The 15,778-nt window shown below is 40.1% G+C and overlaps 1 protein-coding gene and 1 long non-coding RNA gene across 2 annotated transcripts in view; both read left to right on the forward strand.

Moving 5' to 3' along the window:
• Window positions 1-6,113: 6,113 nt before the first annotated feature.
• On the forward strand, window positions 6,114-6,757 carry LOC135337010 (uncharacterized). The gene is made up of 3 exons (XR_010394994.1): window positions 6,114-6,363; window positions 6,418-6,556; window positions 6,616-6,757. It is a non-coding gene; the product is annotated as an uncharacterized LOC135337010 (long non-coding RNA).
• A 1,018-nt stretch (window positions 6,758-7,775) lies between these two features.
• Window positions 7,776-15,778, forward strand: part of LOC135337178 (uncharacterized) — a 32,138-nt gene continuing 24,135 nt past the window's right edge. The window contains exons 1-9 of the mRNA XM_064533077.1: window positions 7,776-7,789; window positions 7,979-8,033; window positions 8,090-8,270; window positions 11,475-11,576; window positions 11,771-12,019; window positions 12,208-12,300; window positions 14,265-14,369; window positions 14,433-14,534; window positions 14,591-14,695. Coding sequence (XP_064389147.1) covers window positions 7,776-7,789; window positions 7,979-8,033; window positions 8,090-8,270; window positions 11,475-11,576; window positions 11,771-12,019; window positions 12,208-12,300; window positions 14,265-14,369; window positions 14,433-14,534; window positions 14,591-14,695 — 1,006 coding nt within the window. The remainder of the gene's footprint in view (window positions 7,790-7,978; window positions 8,034-8,089; window positions 8,271-11,474; window positions 11,577-11,770; window positions 12,020-12,207; window positions 12,301-14,264; window positions 14,370-14,432; window positions 14,535-14,590; window positions 14,696-15,778) is intronic.

Genomic DNA, 15,778 nt, shown 5'->3' on the forward strand with positions numbered 1-15,778 from the left:
TAGATTAAATGTTTGATGACAACTTTACATATTTTTTACATATATTTGACAAATGTTTTGATAATTATGCGCAATCACTCTTGTTGGGTGGCTCTGTTGTTTGTGAGCACAGAGTCGGAAATGATCACAGTGCCATCAGCAACAAAAAACACTCCACCAAAGTCAGCACTGTTATTTTTAAACATGACTTTGGAGACGGATATAGTTCCATTATATACCAAAATCACTCCACCACAAAACTTGCGGAGAAGTATTCGCACAAAACTGCTAGGTCAGCATTAATACCTACAAGTCAATTATCGAGGGCTAGCCGCACCTTGCTGTTGCTATGGTATTAATGCTGACCTAGCACTTTTTGTGCGAATACTTCTCAGCAAGTTTTGTGCAGCAGTGCAGCTGTTTCTGCTCAGCTAAAGGTTAATCCAGAGTAAAGTGGACATGAAAAAGCTGATGGCAAACTCAGATTTAGCTAATTGATGCTCTAAGTAGCTCAACTCGAAATTGCATAGCATTCTCCGAAAATGCACACGTTTATTTTGCATGCTCATTACCTCATTATGAAGAAAGCTGTGAAGCTGATACCGCACTAGCCTCGACTCAAGTCCGCTTTACAGCTTCTAAAGCGGCCTTGAATCGAGGCTAGTGGCAAGCCTGTAGAAACAGGTTACCATAAACAACAATAATAATTAGTTTGTTGTAACTTAATTCTTTAATAAGAAACAGGCAAGAGAATATTATGCTGGCTAGCTATAGCTGTGTGTCTAATATCTCTGCAGTCTGTGTTTGAACGATTAGTTTGTAGGGTCTCCACGAGTAAAAGTATTTTATCAACAGATCTGGGGTATTTAATATATGCGTACATCCTACCCCATAGGCTATACCGTTGAGTTGTTGTGTAGATTAATGTGCCATGATAAACGTTAAACACAGACAGACACAGCAGAGACATATAGCTAGCTAGCTAGCTACTACATAATAACATTCTCTTACTTATTTCTTATTAAAGCACATGTGATTGAGCAGAAGCTAGACAACTGCAAAAGCAGAGCGAACTGAAAAAGTGAACTGCAAAGTGAACTGAAAAGTGAACTGCAAAGTGAACTGCAAAGTGAACTGAAAAGTGAACTGCAAAAGTGAACTGCAAAGTGAACTGCAGAAGCGTAGTTGAACTGCAAAATGAACCGCAAATGAAAAATGGAGTAGGTGTGTACCTCAGGGCCACCATAAAAATCAGTGCACAGTGCTTTTCCAGAGCCTGAGGTGTTGCTTTTCTTCACACTGTTCAGCTCTAGCTCCCTTTCTCTGACAGGCATGCTATATGCACTGGCTATATATGATGCTCTTAAAATAGCTGTCATTTAATACTGATTCACAAATTCAACATATCAAGCAATATTACTCATTACTACCGTATATAGCGGGTAATTTGAGCATAGGAATGCCGTGCAGCCACGAGACTAAACGAAATTTTTACTCACGAAAACTACCGTTTCTCGAGTTGAACGAATTTTTTACCCCACGAAACTTACCCGCTATACAGTATAATTATTAGTCCAGAGATATTCGAGAAGATATCTGATTAGTCCTGTCTTCTCTTCTTGAACTTCTGTACTGCCTCTTGACGTTCCACTTATGCATGTCATGATACGTAAACTGTACTGCAAAAAAAGGGAATCCGACTAGAAAAACATTTGCAATGTGAAAAATTGCTAGGATTGGCCAGGGGAACCATAAAAAAGCGTGGAAACAAGAAATCAGACGAGAGCATAACTCCAATCCGTTACAACGTCATGAACATGTACAATACATAGTATAATAATAGACTGTGTTCCAGATCCATCTACCAGCTTCCATCCACCACATCATTCCATGCAGGTCACCAGTACGGTCCGTGTATGTTACTACGCATGGATGGACTGTGTGTACCTACTGGTTTTACTAATTAGGAACATCAATTCATCACAATCATCATGATTATGTGCCCGCACATTCCAAAATGGATGTATAATAAATATATAGGGATTGGTCATCACTCCACCAGTAAAATTTGCGTGGCATATTGGCTGGGAAAACATGGGGAAACTACCAGTACATGTGATTGACATTGTAACGGATTGGAGTTATGCTCTTGTCTGATTTCTTGTTTCAACGCTTTTTTGTGGTTCTCCTGGCCAATCCTAGCAATTTTTCACATTGCTAATACTATATAGGGACAGTACTGGTGGATCAAGAATTATATAGCTATAATTATAGCTTGTTTACTATAGAGCCTGCCACATTTACTGTTAATAGTTTGAGTGTTGAATAGTTCAGAAAAAATGCCAGTAAAATTGTCAATAAACTATAGAAAAGTCACAATAATAATGAGTTTCAACAATCAATAATAATTATTCATTAACTAAAGCTTGTCAGCAGCCATGCAGTCTCTTTGTACTGTTATAATTAATTGCTGCTGGTCCCGGGAACGACGTAGAAGTTCCATGCCATCATCATACCAGTCTGTATAGAGAGAGAGAGAGAGAGAGAGAGAGGGAGGGAGGGAGGGAGGGAGGGAGGGAGGGAGGGAGGGAGGGAGGGAGGGAGGGAGGGAGGGAGGGAGGGAGGGAGAGAGAGAGAGAGAGAGAGAGAGAGAGAGAGAGAGAGAGAGAGAGAGAGAGAGAGAGAGAGAGAGAGAGAGAGAGAGAGAGAGAGAGAGAGAGAGAGAGAGAGAGAGAGAGAGAGAGAGAGAGACTAGAATGTAAACTGGTTTCTACATATACAACACTAAAATGCAAGTATATGATTATGACATAAAAATCGACTTATATATATATATAGCTTTAATGACGTCAAAGTTAGTTGCTTGCTATAGCCTCGATTCCAGGTCGCAAAGAGAAAGGCACCGGCCTGGAATCGAGGCTAGTTGCTTGCATGCATACACAAGATCAGCAATGAGGTTTTCTAGCGAAACCTATTATGTGCTGTAGTATATATCACAATACACAATTCTGCACGTATATACACTTACCCAGGACAGAGTGGTTATTAGTGCACCAGCAAACTGGAGATTCAGAGAATGGTTCAGAATACGAATGTTGCCGATGGAAACCAATGCAATTCCATTGATGTATAAGATCATCCCCAAACAGAGCAGAAACAAATACTGAAAAATGTTGTCTGAAATTAACTGTTAAGGACCTCTTGCATGTCAGCAATAGAAAATTTCAAGTAAACAAGTAACTTTATAGGCCTTATTATATTACCACGGTATATACAGTGCTAGATCTATATACATGCACATAATACAGGAAAGTTCTTGTCATTACACAGCGTACTTATACGTATACATCACAATTAACGAGATGAATCATATATATTTAGCACTTATACATGCAGCATGCAGTAGTTAGGCTCGCTAATCCGGCTCTCTGATCGAAGTACAGTCACCTCGATAATTAAACCGGTCGTTTATTTTGGCATGGATTGCTAGCTTGATAAAGACTGCACAAAACTCATCCTAAAATGCGGCCACTCGCTATTCGTATGCCAGTCAGTTATGGCTGCTCCAAACTAGGTGTTATTTTGTATTCGAGGTATATAGTGGCTGCTATTTAGCTGCAGCTATTTTCTGAAATGCATGCAGCCACCTCGCTATTTTGGCCAACTGCATTGTCCCAAGGGTGACCGGATTAACGAGAGTCTATATATAATTGTACTGTATGATTATACATTGTATATTCTCATATTAAGATGAATACAATGCTCCCGAAAATCCTAGCGATGCCTGACGTGCCAAGAGCATGAATCACTCCCAGCACAATGGTTGGAACACCGAGTTGGGAGATGATAAAATGGGGAACAAACACAGAGCCATTTGCAACTGGTCCTCCAGAGAAATCCTTCTGCAATAAAATGATGCATGGAACAGACTTGAATATAATAGCAATTAAGCCTTGCCACAACTGCTGAGCACACTGTTATTTATGAGATATGATTTAAATGCACAAGTTTTTGTACCAGGGAGGACAATCCAAATCCAATTACAAAGAGCAGCCATGAGAGAGCAGTAACTCCGGCCAGGACCAATCCAATCTATAGCATGGTATAGATGCATGCATGGTATTATAGTAACACATGACTGTTAACTTGAATTTGATGTCAAAAGTATGAAATATAAAGGAATTATTAATAGCTATGCTGAGCCTGTAATAGCATAAGAACAATAGAATGCAACAACACCTTTCTTGCAAGTCCTTCCAACATTTTATTACAAGAGTATAGAAGAAGAGGCAGCAGGAAATCTTCAGTCAGTGTATATACTGATATATAGTTTTACTTGCAGTATGAGACACTCTCTCGGAAGGAATCGTTTTTATATAGAGGCCAATTTTATTTCCTCAGATGTCATTGGCACACAATAATTATTTGCCTTTGGGACTCATGATCCTTTGCCAACTTTATTATAGTGTGCATGCATGCATGCGCATAAAATCCTAGCCATTTTAGAATGCTGACTCTTCACTATAATGAATTCTATATACTGCATGTAGCTTCATATTGTGTTTTAGAGCGATTTCCATAATTATATAGCTTCACCTTCTTCAACAAAAAATTCAAGCTAGCATTACACAATTAATTTGTTTACGCTCGCTCCAAACATACTTTGCCTGTTCCTAATAATATTGTCCATTCTTGCCTGATTCTCCAGTATGCCCTGATAAATTATCTTGGAATAATTTTAGCATTATGCCACTCCAAGTGATACTCTGGTTTCTGGTCCACCGCCCGCACCAGATTTTATTTTTGGATTTCTATCTCCTACACACACAGAATGGTCCATGTGGTACAAAATAATTATTGTGATAATGATATTCATTTGCAAAATAATAAGTTCATAAGGTGAAATTGATAATGACATAATGAGAAAAGCCGCCCGCCCACATGCAATTAGAAAACTTCAGGACCATAAACCAGAGTGTCACTTGGAGTGGCCTAATAGGTGTGTGAGTGTGTGTCTACACTTTTGTATATATAGAGTCTATAATTATATACAGAGATCAATTAAATTGAGTGCCTCCCTTTTTTAGATATATAGATATATACTATAGCTGCTAATTCCTCCAGTGCTGAAAGTGAAAGTGCAGCTGTAACTATATTATAATGATTGCATGTGAGATTGGATTGGACCAGTCGATTGTGCAGTATAATAATTATACACAGTCATGTAGTGGGAAAGAAACCTACATGCACATGCACCCATACACAGGAGAGGAGGTTATTGAGCTCGACTTTTAAAAGCAACCGACATACAGTATGACCAGCAATCCATTGTACATGCTCAACACAGATGCATCCATATCATTAAGTATGAGGGAGAGCATGAATATTCTTACATTGACCCAAAATATGTACGCATTCTAGCAAGAATTCCAATTGTCAGTCAGATAAAACAGATCAAGTAACAATTTCAACAAGGAGATCTGGAGATAGCTCAGAAATGGCCACATCAGCACCATTGACCAAAGGAGAAATGCATCATGATCAAGTACCTACTACTGACAATATTTGTTATGGGTCAGCTATTCCACGAGAAAATTCTGACCAAGTCAATCAAAGGTAGCCACTGATAGCAGAAACTTGAGAACCTAGGTCTGTTCTTTCACAAGAGTGATGCTCCTTCTTCCTTCGCACAAGACAGCTCCTCACACTCTAGCTAGCTAAGCCTATATCTATGACAAACTAAACTTGCAAAGAATAGACCTATGACACGGAGTTCTTTGTGATTTAACGGTGATTTTACGGAGTAAGTATGCTTACATACACTATTAGTGTTTCTATTCGCTCCACCTTGCTCAGGTATTCGCTCTTTTTTAGCGAATACCTGAGCAACCACAGCAACCACAGCACACGCCCAGATACACGCCCAGATACAATCAATACCAGGCCGAGGAGGCGACCTAGCGTTCAATTAGAGACGGATCGGCCTGGGATCGAGGCTACCTTGGGACCATGCAGCTTGCCCGGAAAAGCGAGGTGGCTGCAGCTCAGGAAATAGCCGCGGCTTAAAAACGACTTACCTCGAATCTAATGACTACTTATTTTGCGGTTCTTGTCTCGAGAATAATGTAGGATAATGGATCATTTTGTTCTCTATTTAAGGGTTAGAAGAAGCATCACTCTTGTGAAAGAACAGACCTAGGTTCTCAAGTTTCTGCTATCAGTGGCTACCTTTGATTGACTACACAATTTAATACAAGCGCTTGATTAGACCATTGATTGCCAGATACACTTGGTAGAGTCTATCCTCAGACTCTGGCCATCGATCTCTTGTATACTATGCTCAGGGGTGTCCACAAGTGGCTGGGCCTGGGATGTATTGTCAAGGTGAGCGATATAAATCAATAATACCCTTTCATCATTGGAAATTGTACACTATAGCCTATAGTCCAATCCTTGGTATCTGGATCAAGATATGACATTACGGCACTGGCACTGGTGTTGGTTGTGTTAGTCTCCTTCACCGGCCTTCAAGGAAGTGCGGCCTGGGATCGTGGCTAGTTTTGTGTGGACCATCACTGTGAGTTACAAAATGTATAGTGGAATGGTGAGTTTAAGTTCATACTAATTTGTATACAGGAGCAAAATGGAACCTTCCCCTCCAACCCCCGTCGTACTCCTCCTAGCTGATGGGTGTGAACTCATTGAAAGATGATGCCCCAGTGCCATCCAACGCAGTATTTATTAAGTCTTTCTGGAAGCTCTCGTTTGAGATCTTCGCTTCTAAACATCTGCATTTATTATGGACACAGTACTGCTGTGCACAGTATTAATTTCTAGTGTCATTATATCATTATATCGCTGTATTTTTAGCCAACTGTGATGAACTGAAGATTTTACAGTACATGCATAGAGCTGATACTTACCAGTTTCCGGTCACGCCCAGATACAATCAATACCAGGCCGAGGAGGCGACCTAGCGTTCAATTAGAGACGGATCGGCCTGGGATCGAGGCTAGCTACTGTATATACCTCTGTGCATGCAGGTTGCTTTTGTTTATTGACTTGTTTTGTTGTATATATAGGTTATGTTCATTTCTGGAACCTTGAAGTGCCTGCTGCACAGTGCCATTGGTCGATTCCGAGCATCACATTGTGCTGCATGTTCACTGCAGAGCTAGTGCCATGAGTATAATTATACTGTATACTAAGCCTACACCATGCACACGTACACACACACACAAAACATGCATTCCATGCACCACTCTGTATCACTGCATGCTATTCTGGCCAAGCTGCACTGTCTCAAGGGTGACGGATTAATGAGAGTCTATACTGTAGTAGTTTACTAATAGTCTCGCACCAGCCACTATATTTTCGACCGAGCTTTCCAATAGGAAAAATCGGAGCTGGTGCAACACTTTATTAATGCATCCCACGTGAATAATATAGTATATGCATGTAATGTGAGCTGGTATTATTAAGTTGCATGTGCATTGTTGTCACTCTTAGATGTGTGTGATTATTTCCCCGTTGTAGCATTATCTTTTCTAGCCTCGATCCCAGGCCGAGTTTTCGCTTTTATAACGGTTAGGCAAACAACTGCCAGTTGTTTGCCTAACCGTTATAAAAGCGAAAACTCGGCCTGGGATCGAGGCTATATCTTTTCCTATGTGAGGTGACCATGTTTGGTGGTGTGATTTGACCATTGATGTCAGAATTAAACCAAATTGCTATCAAATATCTGTTTCAGAGCTGTCAGACTGAGTGTTGAGTAGAGTTGGTGACTACTTTATACAATGGATACTAACAGGTAAGAAACTGCTTAGCATGCATGCACTAATGGCCTATTTTATATTGCTTATACATGCACTATCAAACGGATTACTGTTGACAGTAACACTGTTATAGATCTAGATCTATTATACACAGAATTTTGACACACCCAATTACTAACTAATCAATGATGGCAGTTCTCATCTATCTGATTCTCCCCATATAGTGACAACCTTGCTGAACAACTCTACTTGGCTAGTGAGAATGGCTGTGACCAAGAAGTGCTTCATCTGCTGAAGAGAGGAGCTCCACCAAACAACAGTGACTACTACACTAGAGAGCAGAATGGATACACTCCACTAACATTAGCATCCATATCCTAAGTTCAGAACTACTGATTAAGTTTGGAGCCATTGTAGCTGCTGCAGCTACGTTTGGTTCGACCCCCTTACACGAGGCATGTGTACACAACAGGAAGGCCACTGCTAAGCTGTTACTGGAGCACTACTGTCCTACAGGTGAGCCTGAGTTATATAGTACAGCTGTGTGTGGTCGCTTTACCCCTTCACTATACTGCGGGTGATCTGTCCTTTAATTAGCATCAGTGTGCTGTATAGCGCAATCACAATGTTGTAGTAACGTGCACGTGAACTATACCAAGAGCACTGCAACTACACTGTAGTGATTACCTTTGTCTGTGTTATTTTAGTAAGTAGAGGGGGAATAAGAAAAGTAAACATTTCGCTAAAAAAAGATCAACTGTTATTTCAATACCCGGCCTGTTAGTATGTAAAATTGCCAGCTATGGACACTCAATCATATACAACTAGTATCTATATATATAATGCAAATTTTATGGGGGAGATGTCATACCGGCCATTTGGCTTGGCACGGAATGCTAGCTATTATGTTTACTGCACAAAACTCGCCCTGAAGTACAGCCACTCGCTATTCTGTATACCAGCCAGTGCTGGCTGTCCCAAACAAGATTTTCAACCTAATTTTATACGTGTATTACGGCCGGATATGACGTTTTGGGTGTGGTTTAGCAAATAAAAATTGAATTTGAGAACAAAATGATTCATTATCTTCATTATCCTCAAGACAAGAACCGCAAAATTAGTCATTAGATTCGAGGTAAGGTCGTTTTTAAGCCACAGCTATTTCCTGACATACAGCCACCTCGCTATTCCGGCCAAGCTGCATGGTCCCAAGGGTGACTGGATTAACGACAGTCTACTTTACTCGTTTATGATGCTCGCAAGGTCAACTTGCTGCTTCCGGAAAAATCCAATTGTGAGCAACTCCTTCCTTTCGGATTTGGGTTCAATACATATGCAGCGGTGGTTATAGACCCGGATAAAATGCATGGATAGGGAGTATGGTCGCAAGGCTGAAACTTAAAGGAATTGACGGAAGGGCACCACCAGGAGTGTTACCTGGTTGATCCTGCCAGTAGTCATATGCTTGTCTCAAGCCATGCATGTCTAAGTATAAACGCTTCTATACTGTGAAACTGCGAATGGCTCATTAAATCAATACATGGATAGTAAATACAGGCCCTCAGCTCCCTATATATATATACAAGTTTTAACTCATATCCTTTTGCCACAATGAATCAAGCAACAGCTAGGTTAGCTGAGCTACCATCGCAATCACTTCAGTTAGACGAGTTATGAGGAAAGTTGACGTACTGTACAACTGGAAAATTTGGTGATTATTTGGCGAATGCAATGCAATACTATACAGTGACGTTGTATCCACCAGAAAATTTAAATTTGGCAGTTTTAAATTTGGCAATCTTCGGTAAATCGCCAAATTAAAACACCCATCAAATTTCCCAGTTATACATCCATAAGGAGTCTGCATTTTACAGGCCCAAGTTATGATTCAGTGTTAGTTTGTTACTGACAATCATAACAGAAGCCATAATGGTAATTAAGTTATGATTCAGCTGTTACTGACAATCATAACAGAAGCCAACCAATATGTTGTGGTTGCAGTGCTTTGGAGTATAGCCCTGCAAAGATATGGAAAACCACCGTAGCAGCAAGAGTGCATAAGAAGAGAAGAGTGTCGAACTACTGATACTTCTACACAAACACTGTGCACAAAAGTAACATGACTCGCACGTGATAAAGTATTGTAAATTTACTAGTAATCTCCTAGTAAATGTTAACCGTGACGTTTTTAGGGGTGTGGTAATCAAACAATTCTAGCTAGTTGTTCACGTTCAACGTTAAGAGCTTGTGGAACTGCTCACTGCACACTGATAGGAGACGATCTCTTCACAAAAATCATCTAAATAGAGACAATAGTCGAGTTTATCCTCTTCACTTGCACTCTTTACTCACTATTAACAACTTCTGTGCATTGCGCAATTATGCACAAACATTATCAATTGCGAGTTGCTCACATGCAATTGACAGGATGATACTTTGTGCACAGTGTTTGTGTAGAAGTATCAGTAGTTCGCTTCTTATGCACTCTTGATAGTATAGATTGTGGTCAAGGGCCTAAACCAGAGATCAGTATCTACTACAAGTGGGGCACTTCACCAAAAGGTCAACTTTCTGTATGCCATAAACAAAACTGACCACAGTGCAATATGCCATATACAGGGTTTCATACAGAGAGGGGGGGGCGCCCTGGGATTTCCCCCCTAGAAATATGAAAAATTAATGATGTCATACCAAATTGTACAGTGATTCAGATAGATCTACATGTAGAATAATCATTATATAATGATTATTCTACGTGTCACTGTATCAGTCAAATCAATTGAGAAAAAGCCTCTTACATACATCAGGAGTGCATACATGTATATCCAATCTAGCACATGGTACATTTCAAAAGGTCAGACAGGAGATTACATACCATAAGATCTCGATTTAAAGCGACAAATTACGAAGCCAGAGGTCGCATCTTTTAGAGGTTGAAAAATTATATTGAAGTCCTGATGTCGCATATTTAGAGGGTCGCATCTAATTGGAGGTAACTTTACAGAGTTTACTTGCCTCGATTTCAGGCCGTTTAAAAACACTGATTTTCCAGTGGGCTACAATCGAGGCTAGGGAGTGGCTACATTTATCTCTATTTAGAACGCGACATTAAAAAATAATTGTCAACGCAGCTGTTGCTACTTTTAGAGGTCAGAAAATTGCTGAAGCTCCTGGGTGTCGCATATTTGGAGGGTCGCCTTAAATCGAGGTCTTACGGTACACAAATTAAATTGGATGTATACTATTACCCTTTGAAATTTAAACCTTACAACATAAGCAGAGCATGTACATAGTGGGACCATCGGCTCTGTACACACACTAGAGGTCAATTTGAGTACCTTTTCTGCCAAAAAAATTTTTTTCGGGTAAGTTGAAGGTGTACAATGCAGTAAGAACTAGACTGAATAGTTTTAAGCACAAAAACCTCCAAATTGCACCTTAGACAATCATTCTGCCAAATTTTAGACGGCGTACGACCGTCGTCATTTCCCCCCCCTTGGCTAAAAATCCTGTATGAAACCCTGATATATTGGTACTGCTATTCCTTTGATCTCAGAGGTCAAAAGGCTGTTTGCATTTGTATCTTCACCTTTCTTTTTATTCCCCAAATTTCTTTCAATTTTCCTGCAATAATTACTGTTAGTGTGTTGTGTAAAAGTGTCTGTTTTGTACTGTATCAGTTCATGCTCAGCTTATTTTTCAACCACGTTTACCATGCAGATATCAAGACCAGTGTTGGACGGACTGCTGCTGATTGGGCCGTACAGTGTGGGCACTATGCCTTGGCTGACTATGTGGAGGCGTTCCGGCCTGGACCTAGAGGTGAGTTAACCATCAGCATATCTAGTGAGTTTCACAGCTAGTAGATCAGTGGCCTGGTTTCCTTGTGATATCATGCACAGTCTATATAATCAAGGTCATAACAATAATTATGACAGGGACTATTAGCATGTCTCCTCAGTACAATCGGGATACTACAGGAGTCTCTTTGGTATCCCTTTTTAACTATTATGTAGACCCTCTGTCCTCGTACCCAACTCTGGAACAGCTGAGTCAGCTGGAATGTGACCAATGGCTTCAACTTGGTGTTCATTTGAGATTGGGCAATGACCAACTGGAAACCATAAAGAAGAGCCAACATCCCACAGCAGCAACTCTCCAGGCAGCCAAAATCAAGAATATTGACATCCAGTGGAAGGATATTGTGGAAGCTCTAGTGAGCATTGGAGAGTACAAGTTGGCAGAGAGTGTGTGCATTCAGCAAGGTCAGCAAGTTGTTGTAATGATTCTTGTTTGTGAAATTTCGTTATGGTTGTACAAGTATGCAAAATGTATTAAGCTTGTATATAGAAAAGTGCCTTTTGCTATCTGTCTGTTAAGTCTGTACTGTAAAATGTGTTAGTATATAATTATAACAATTGTATTTTGTGATAGCAGAACCAATTAAATGCAGGGGAAGGTGAGAATATTTTGTCAGCGAGTGTATTCTATGGCTGGCTGGACTGGGTCAAGCGTCTTGTGAAAACTGTGGACTTCAATCCAAAAGGTGAAATAACTTATCTCGAGAAATAACGTTTCTTTCTTTCACTCTTGAGCTATTTCTATACAGGCTAGTCTAAACTGAGAGAGATAGCTATTGTATTGAGATAGTGACAGCTATAGGCTCCTATATAATTATAATTATTATACTTATCTGCAGATATAGGTATATAGTATTGACTTGACCTTGTAACAAATTCTTACTGTGTTTATAGCAATAATTATGGGTGAAAGATATTATAATGGCAACAGGGCCGGAGCACAGTGGCATGGGGCTGACGGGGCTAGAGCCCCCCCCCCCTTTTGTACTCCATCAACTCCAACTTAGCTTTTGAATCACCGTGATCTGTCCATCTCTTCTGCACTGTTGCATACATATATAGTTACTAGAATGACGTCATGCAATTGATGTGGGAAAGGCCATCTATAATGCGCATGCTGACTGCTGAGGAAAAGTGATGACCTTTTTTTAGGCCCCTGAAATTCAGCATCTAGATCTGCTCTGGGCCTGCTTAACCGATTTGAGCCCTGCCTTTACCAAAATCCTGTCTACACCACTGGAGCAGGGAGCCCTATGAATAACAAAGGAGTTGAACAAAGCAACGTAATACTCAAGATTCTCATTGAGCATTCACCTCGTGCGTTGAGCTTTATCGCACAGCGGTAAACAGATTATAACCGTAATGGGTATTGATCGAGAATATAGAAAGCATGCAACGATTAGAAAACAGACAGTGTTTGTTTTCGCCTTCGAAGATCGCGTATAAGTTTCAACTATCAGTAGCCTCAACCATTATCTCATTATCAGTTAAAGCAGTCCATGAATGTGTATATCTAGTTCGATCTATATAACAGCTCATTTTTGTGTCCACACATGCATGCACATACACACACATGCACACATGCACACAAACCTGTTGCAGGCTATAAACATAGTAAACACTGCACGACCATCGTAATTAACACATGCATATACATATCAACACTCTTATAGACCAGCTCTACTTTTTTTGTTAGCATGAACCTTATACATATACACACTATACTAAGTCTTGTTACTATAGTAGTATATGGTTAGGAGTAACCATACTATTTGATATTCAATAGACAGTGAATATAGAAGTCAATATATATTAATTGAATAGAGTCAGAGTAGACTACCATGGGTCTCTTTTCGTTTCTGTTCCTTCTCAGTGCCAATATTGACCAAACAATTGTAGAACTAGTAATTCTTGGACTGTATACATGCAGAATACTGAAAGGCTTCTTGTTTTCTCTTAGAAACCTGTCTAAGCATGCTAGCATCGTTGTCAAGCTGCATGGTTCATAGCTCTCTCCATTCTCTTTCTTAAGAGTGCTAAAAAATAGCTGCAACACTCCATCTAGATTTTCTTTTTCAATTTTTTAGAGTGGAAGTGGAAAACTTCGGACTACTCTCCATAAAACGGTTCAACCAGGTGCTTGTTGTTCTTGCAGTATATTGAGATTCCTGGTCTTATCATTCACCTCAGCAGAGTTGGTTTGTCTTGTTTCTTCACAAAAAGAGTACAATTCGTCTGTCAGAAGGTCATTTAGAGCTAGCTGTCCTCTGCCGACCGTTGTTAAAGGCCCAGGCTCCTCCATTACACTCAATACATCTCTTGGAAAACGTCTTCTGCTTGCTCTCTGCTTAATGTTGCTACACTCAGCTAGAGGTTTTTGACTACGCTCATGCGCATTACGGTTTTCATTATATCGCCGTGGTGTTTAATCGAAGCTAATTTTCTGAGGCACTTGACGACGTGCAATTACAGTCCTTGACAACTGGACTGGATGTAACTAATGATGTAATACGCTTTTAATAGCTGTATAAGAATTGCAGTATAGTAATAATTATTATAGATGATTATGCAATGATTCACAAGTATCCACTTCGATTGATAATTATAGTCGCGGCTCACTTTAAAGCAGTTCATTGGTATATATTTGCAGGCAATGTTGACAAGGCTGGTGATACTCCATTTGCTCTGAGCTACAAAGGTGGACATTTGGAGACAATCAAATATCTTGCCCAAGAACATCAGTGTGACCCAAAATGTATGTGCATGTATATACTGCATGCAAATCTTTCTAGCACTCACAACTTGCTTGTATTCACAGTTGCAGTGAATGAAACTGGAGACACTCCTCTCTCCATTGAGTGTTCCCGTGGTAACCTGGAGATGGTCAAGGCTCTCATAAACAAGCATGTTGATCCAAAGAGTAAGTGTCTATCAGTGCACGGCTGTTACTTGTTGATCGATGATGATCTTCTGCAGAGCCAGTCAACAAGGCTGGTGACACCCCACTCTCTCTGGCCTATAAAGGTGGACACTGGGAAGTGGTTAAATATCTCGCCATCACTCATCACTGTGATACTAAAAGTAAATCTCATTTATCTGTTGGTTTGTATACTGTAGCTCTTATATAGGTTCTGTACAATTGCATAGCCTGGAGTTATTTAACTGTGGGCATTCTCATTTGAACACTTGCCAGCAGAATTTTTGCATTGTGCATATAGCTGGCCATAATAATATCAGAGTTACAATTTTTTATAGGTGAAGGAAAAATATAACTCTCCTGATCTCAGCTAGCCTCGATTCCAGGCCAGGAAGAGAAAGGCGGCCTGGCGGCCTGGCATACCTTGTATGCATGTGCATGCATGCGCGAAATAATTGACATCATACAAATTGAAAAAACGGACAAAGTTACAATAACCATGTGGTTAGTGGTAAAATGATCATGACCACGATGGCAGCTTTCATGCTGCAGCAATGTTGCTTAATTAATTCTTCTAGCTCTGTTTATCAAAGAGGCAGTTCAAGAAGGCCTCCCAGACAGCTAGGAAGAGTGGTGGACCCTTTAATACATTAGTAGATTTTGAGTGAATAACTTCCCTAGTGTCGAGTTAAAAGTTTTCAGGAGTGATCATTAGCTTCTAGAATGACTTCTTGTCGAACTTAAAAGGTAGCAAAATACGACAGCCTAATCAGGGGACCCACATGCAAGAACACATCATGCATCATCGGCGGCCTTTCCTATAACATAATTATGTATATAGCCTTATAGTGTATATAGGATATCGTTAAGTAGAGACTTGGCTTGATACAATAAAGGGCATAAAAACTCAGTCATCATTGCATAATACATACCTCTATGTAATGGACTACAACTTCAGAATACAAATAGTATTCGTGTTTATATTACTGACAGTATCCATAAATACACAGATTACCACCTTTTTGAGGTAATGTATGCGCATGCGCATACAAGGTATACCAGGCCGCCTTTCTTTTCGCGGCCTGGAATCGAGGCTAGATCTCAGCCTACATTCGAACCAAATTGTTGACATCAATTAGCTGGGCCACCGGGTAACACGCTTATGTAGGATTTGTACTGCTGTGTTATGCAATACTGCATCATGAATTACAACTGCAGAATACTGCATTATGAAAATAAAATTATTA

Source organism: Halichondria panicea, chromosome 6 (genome assembly GCF_963675165.1).
Source record: "Halichondria panicea chromosome 6, odHalPani1.1, whole genome shotgun sequence".
NCBI lineage: Eukaryota > Metazoa > Porifera > Demospongiae > Suberitida > Halichondriidae > Halichondria > Halichondria panicea.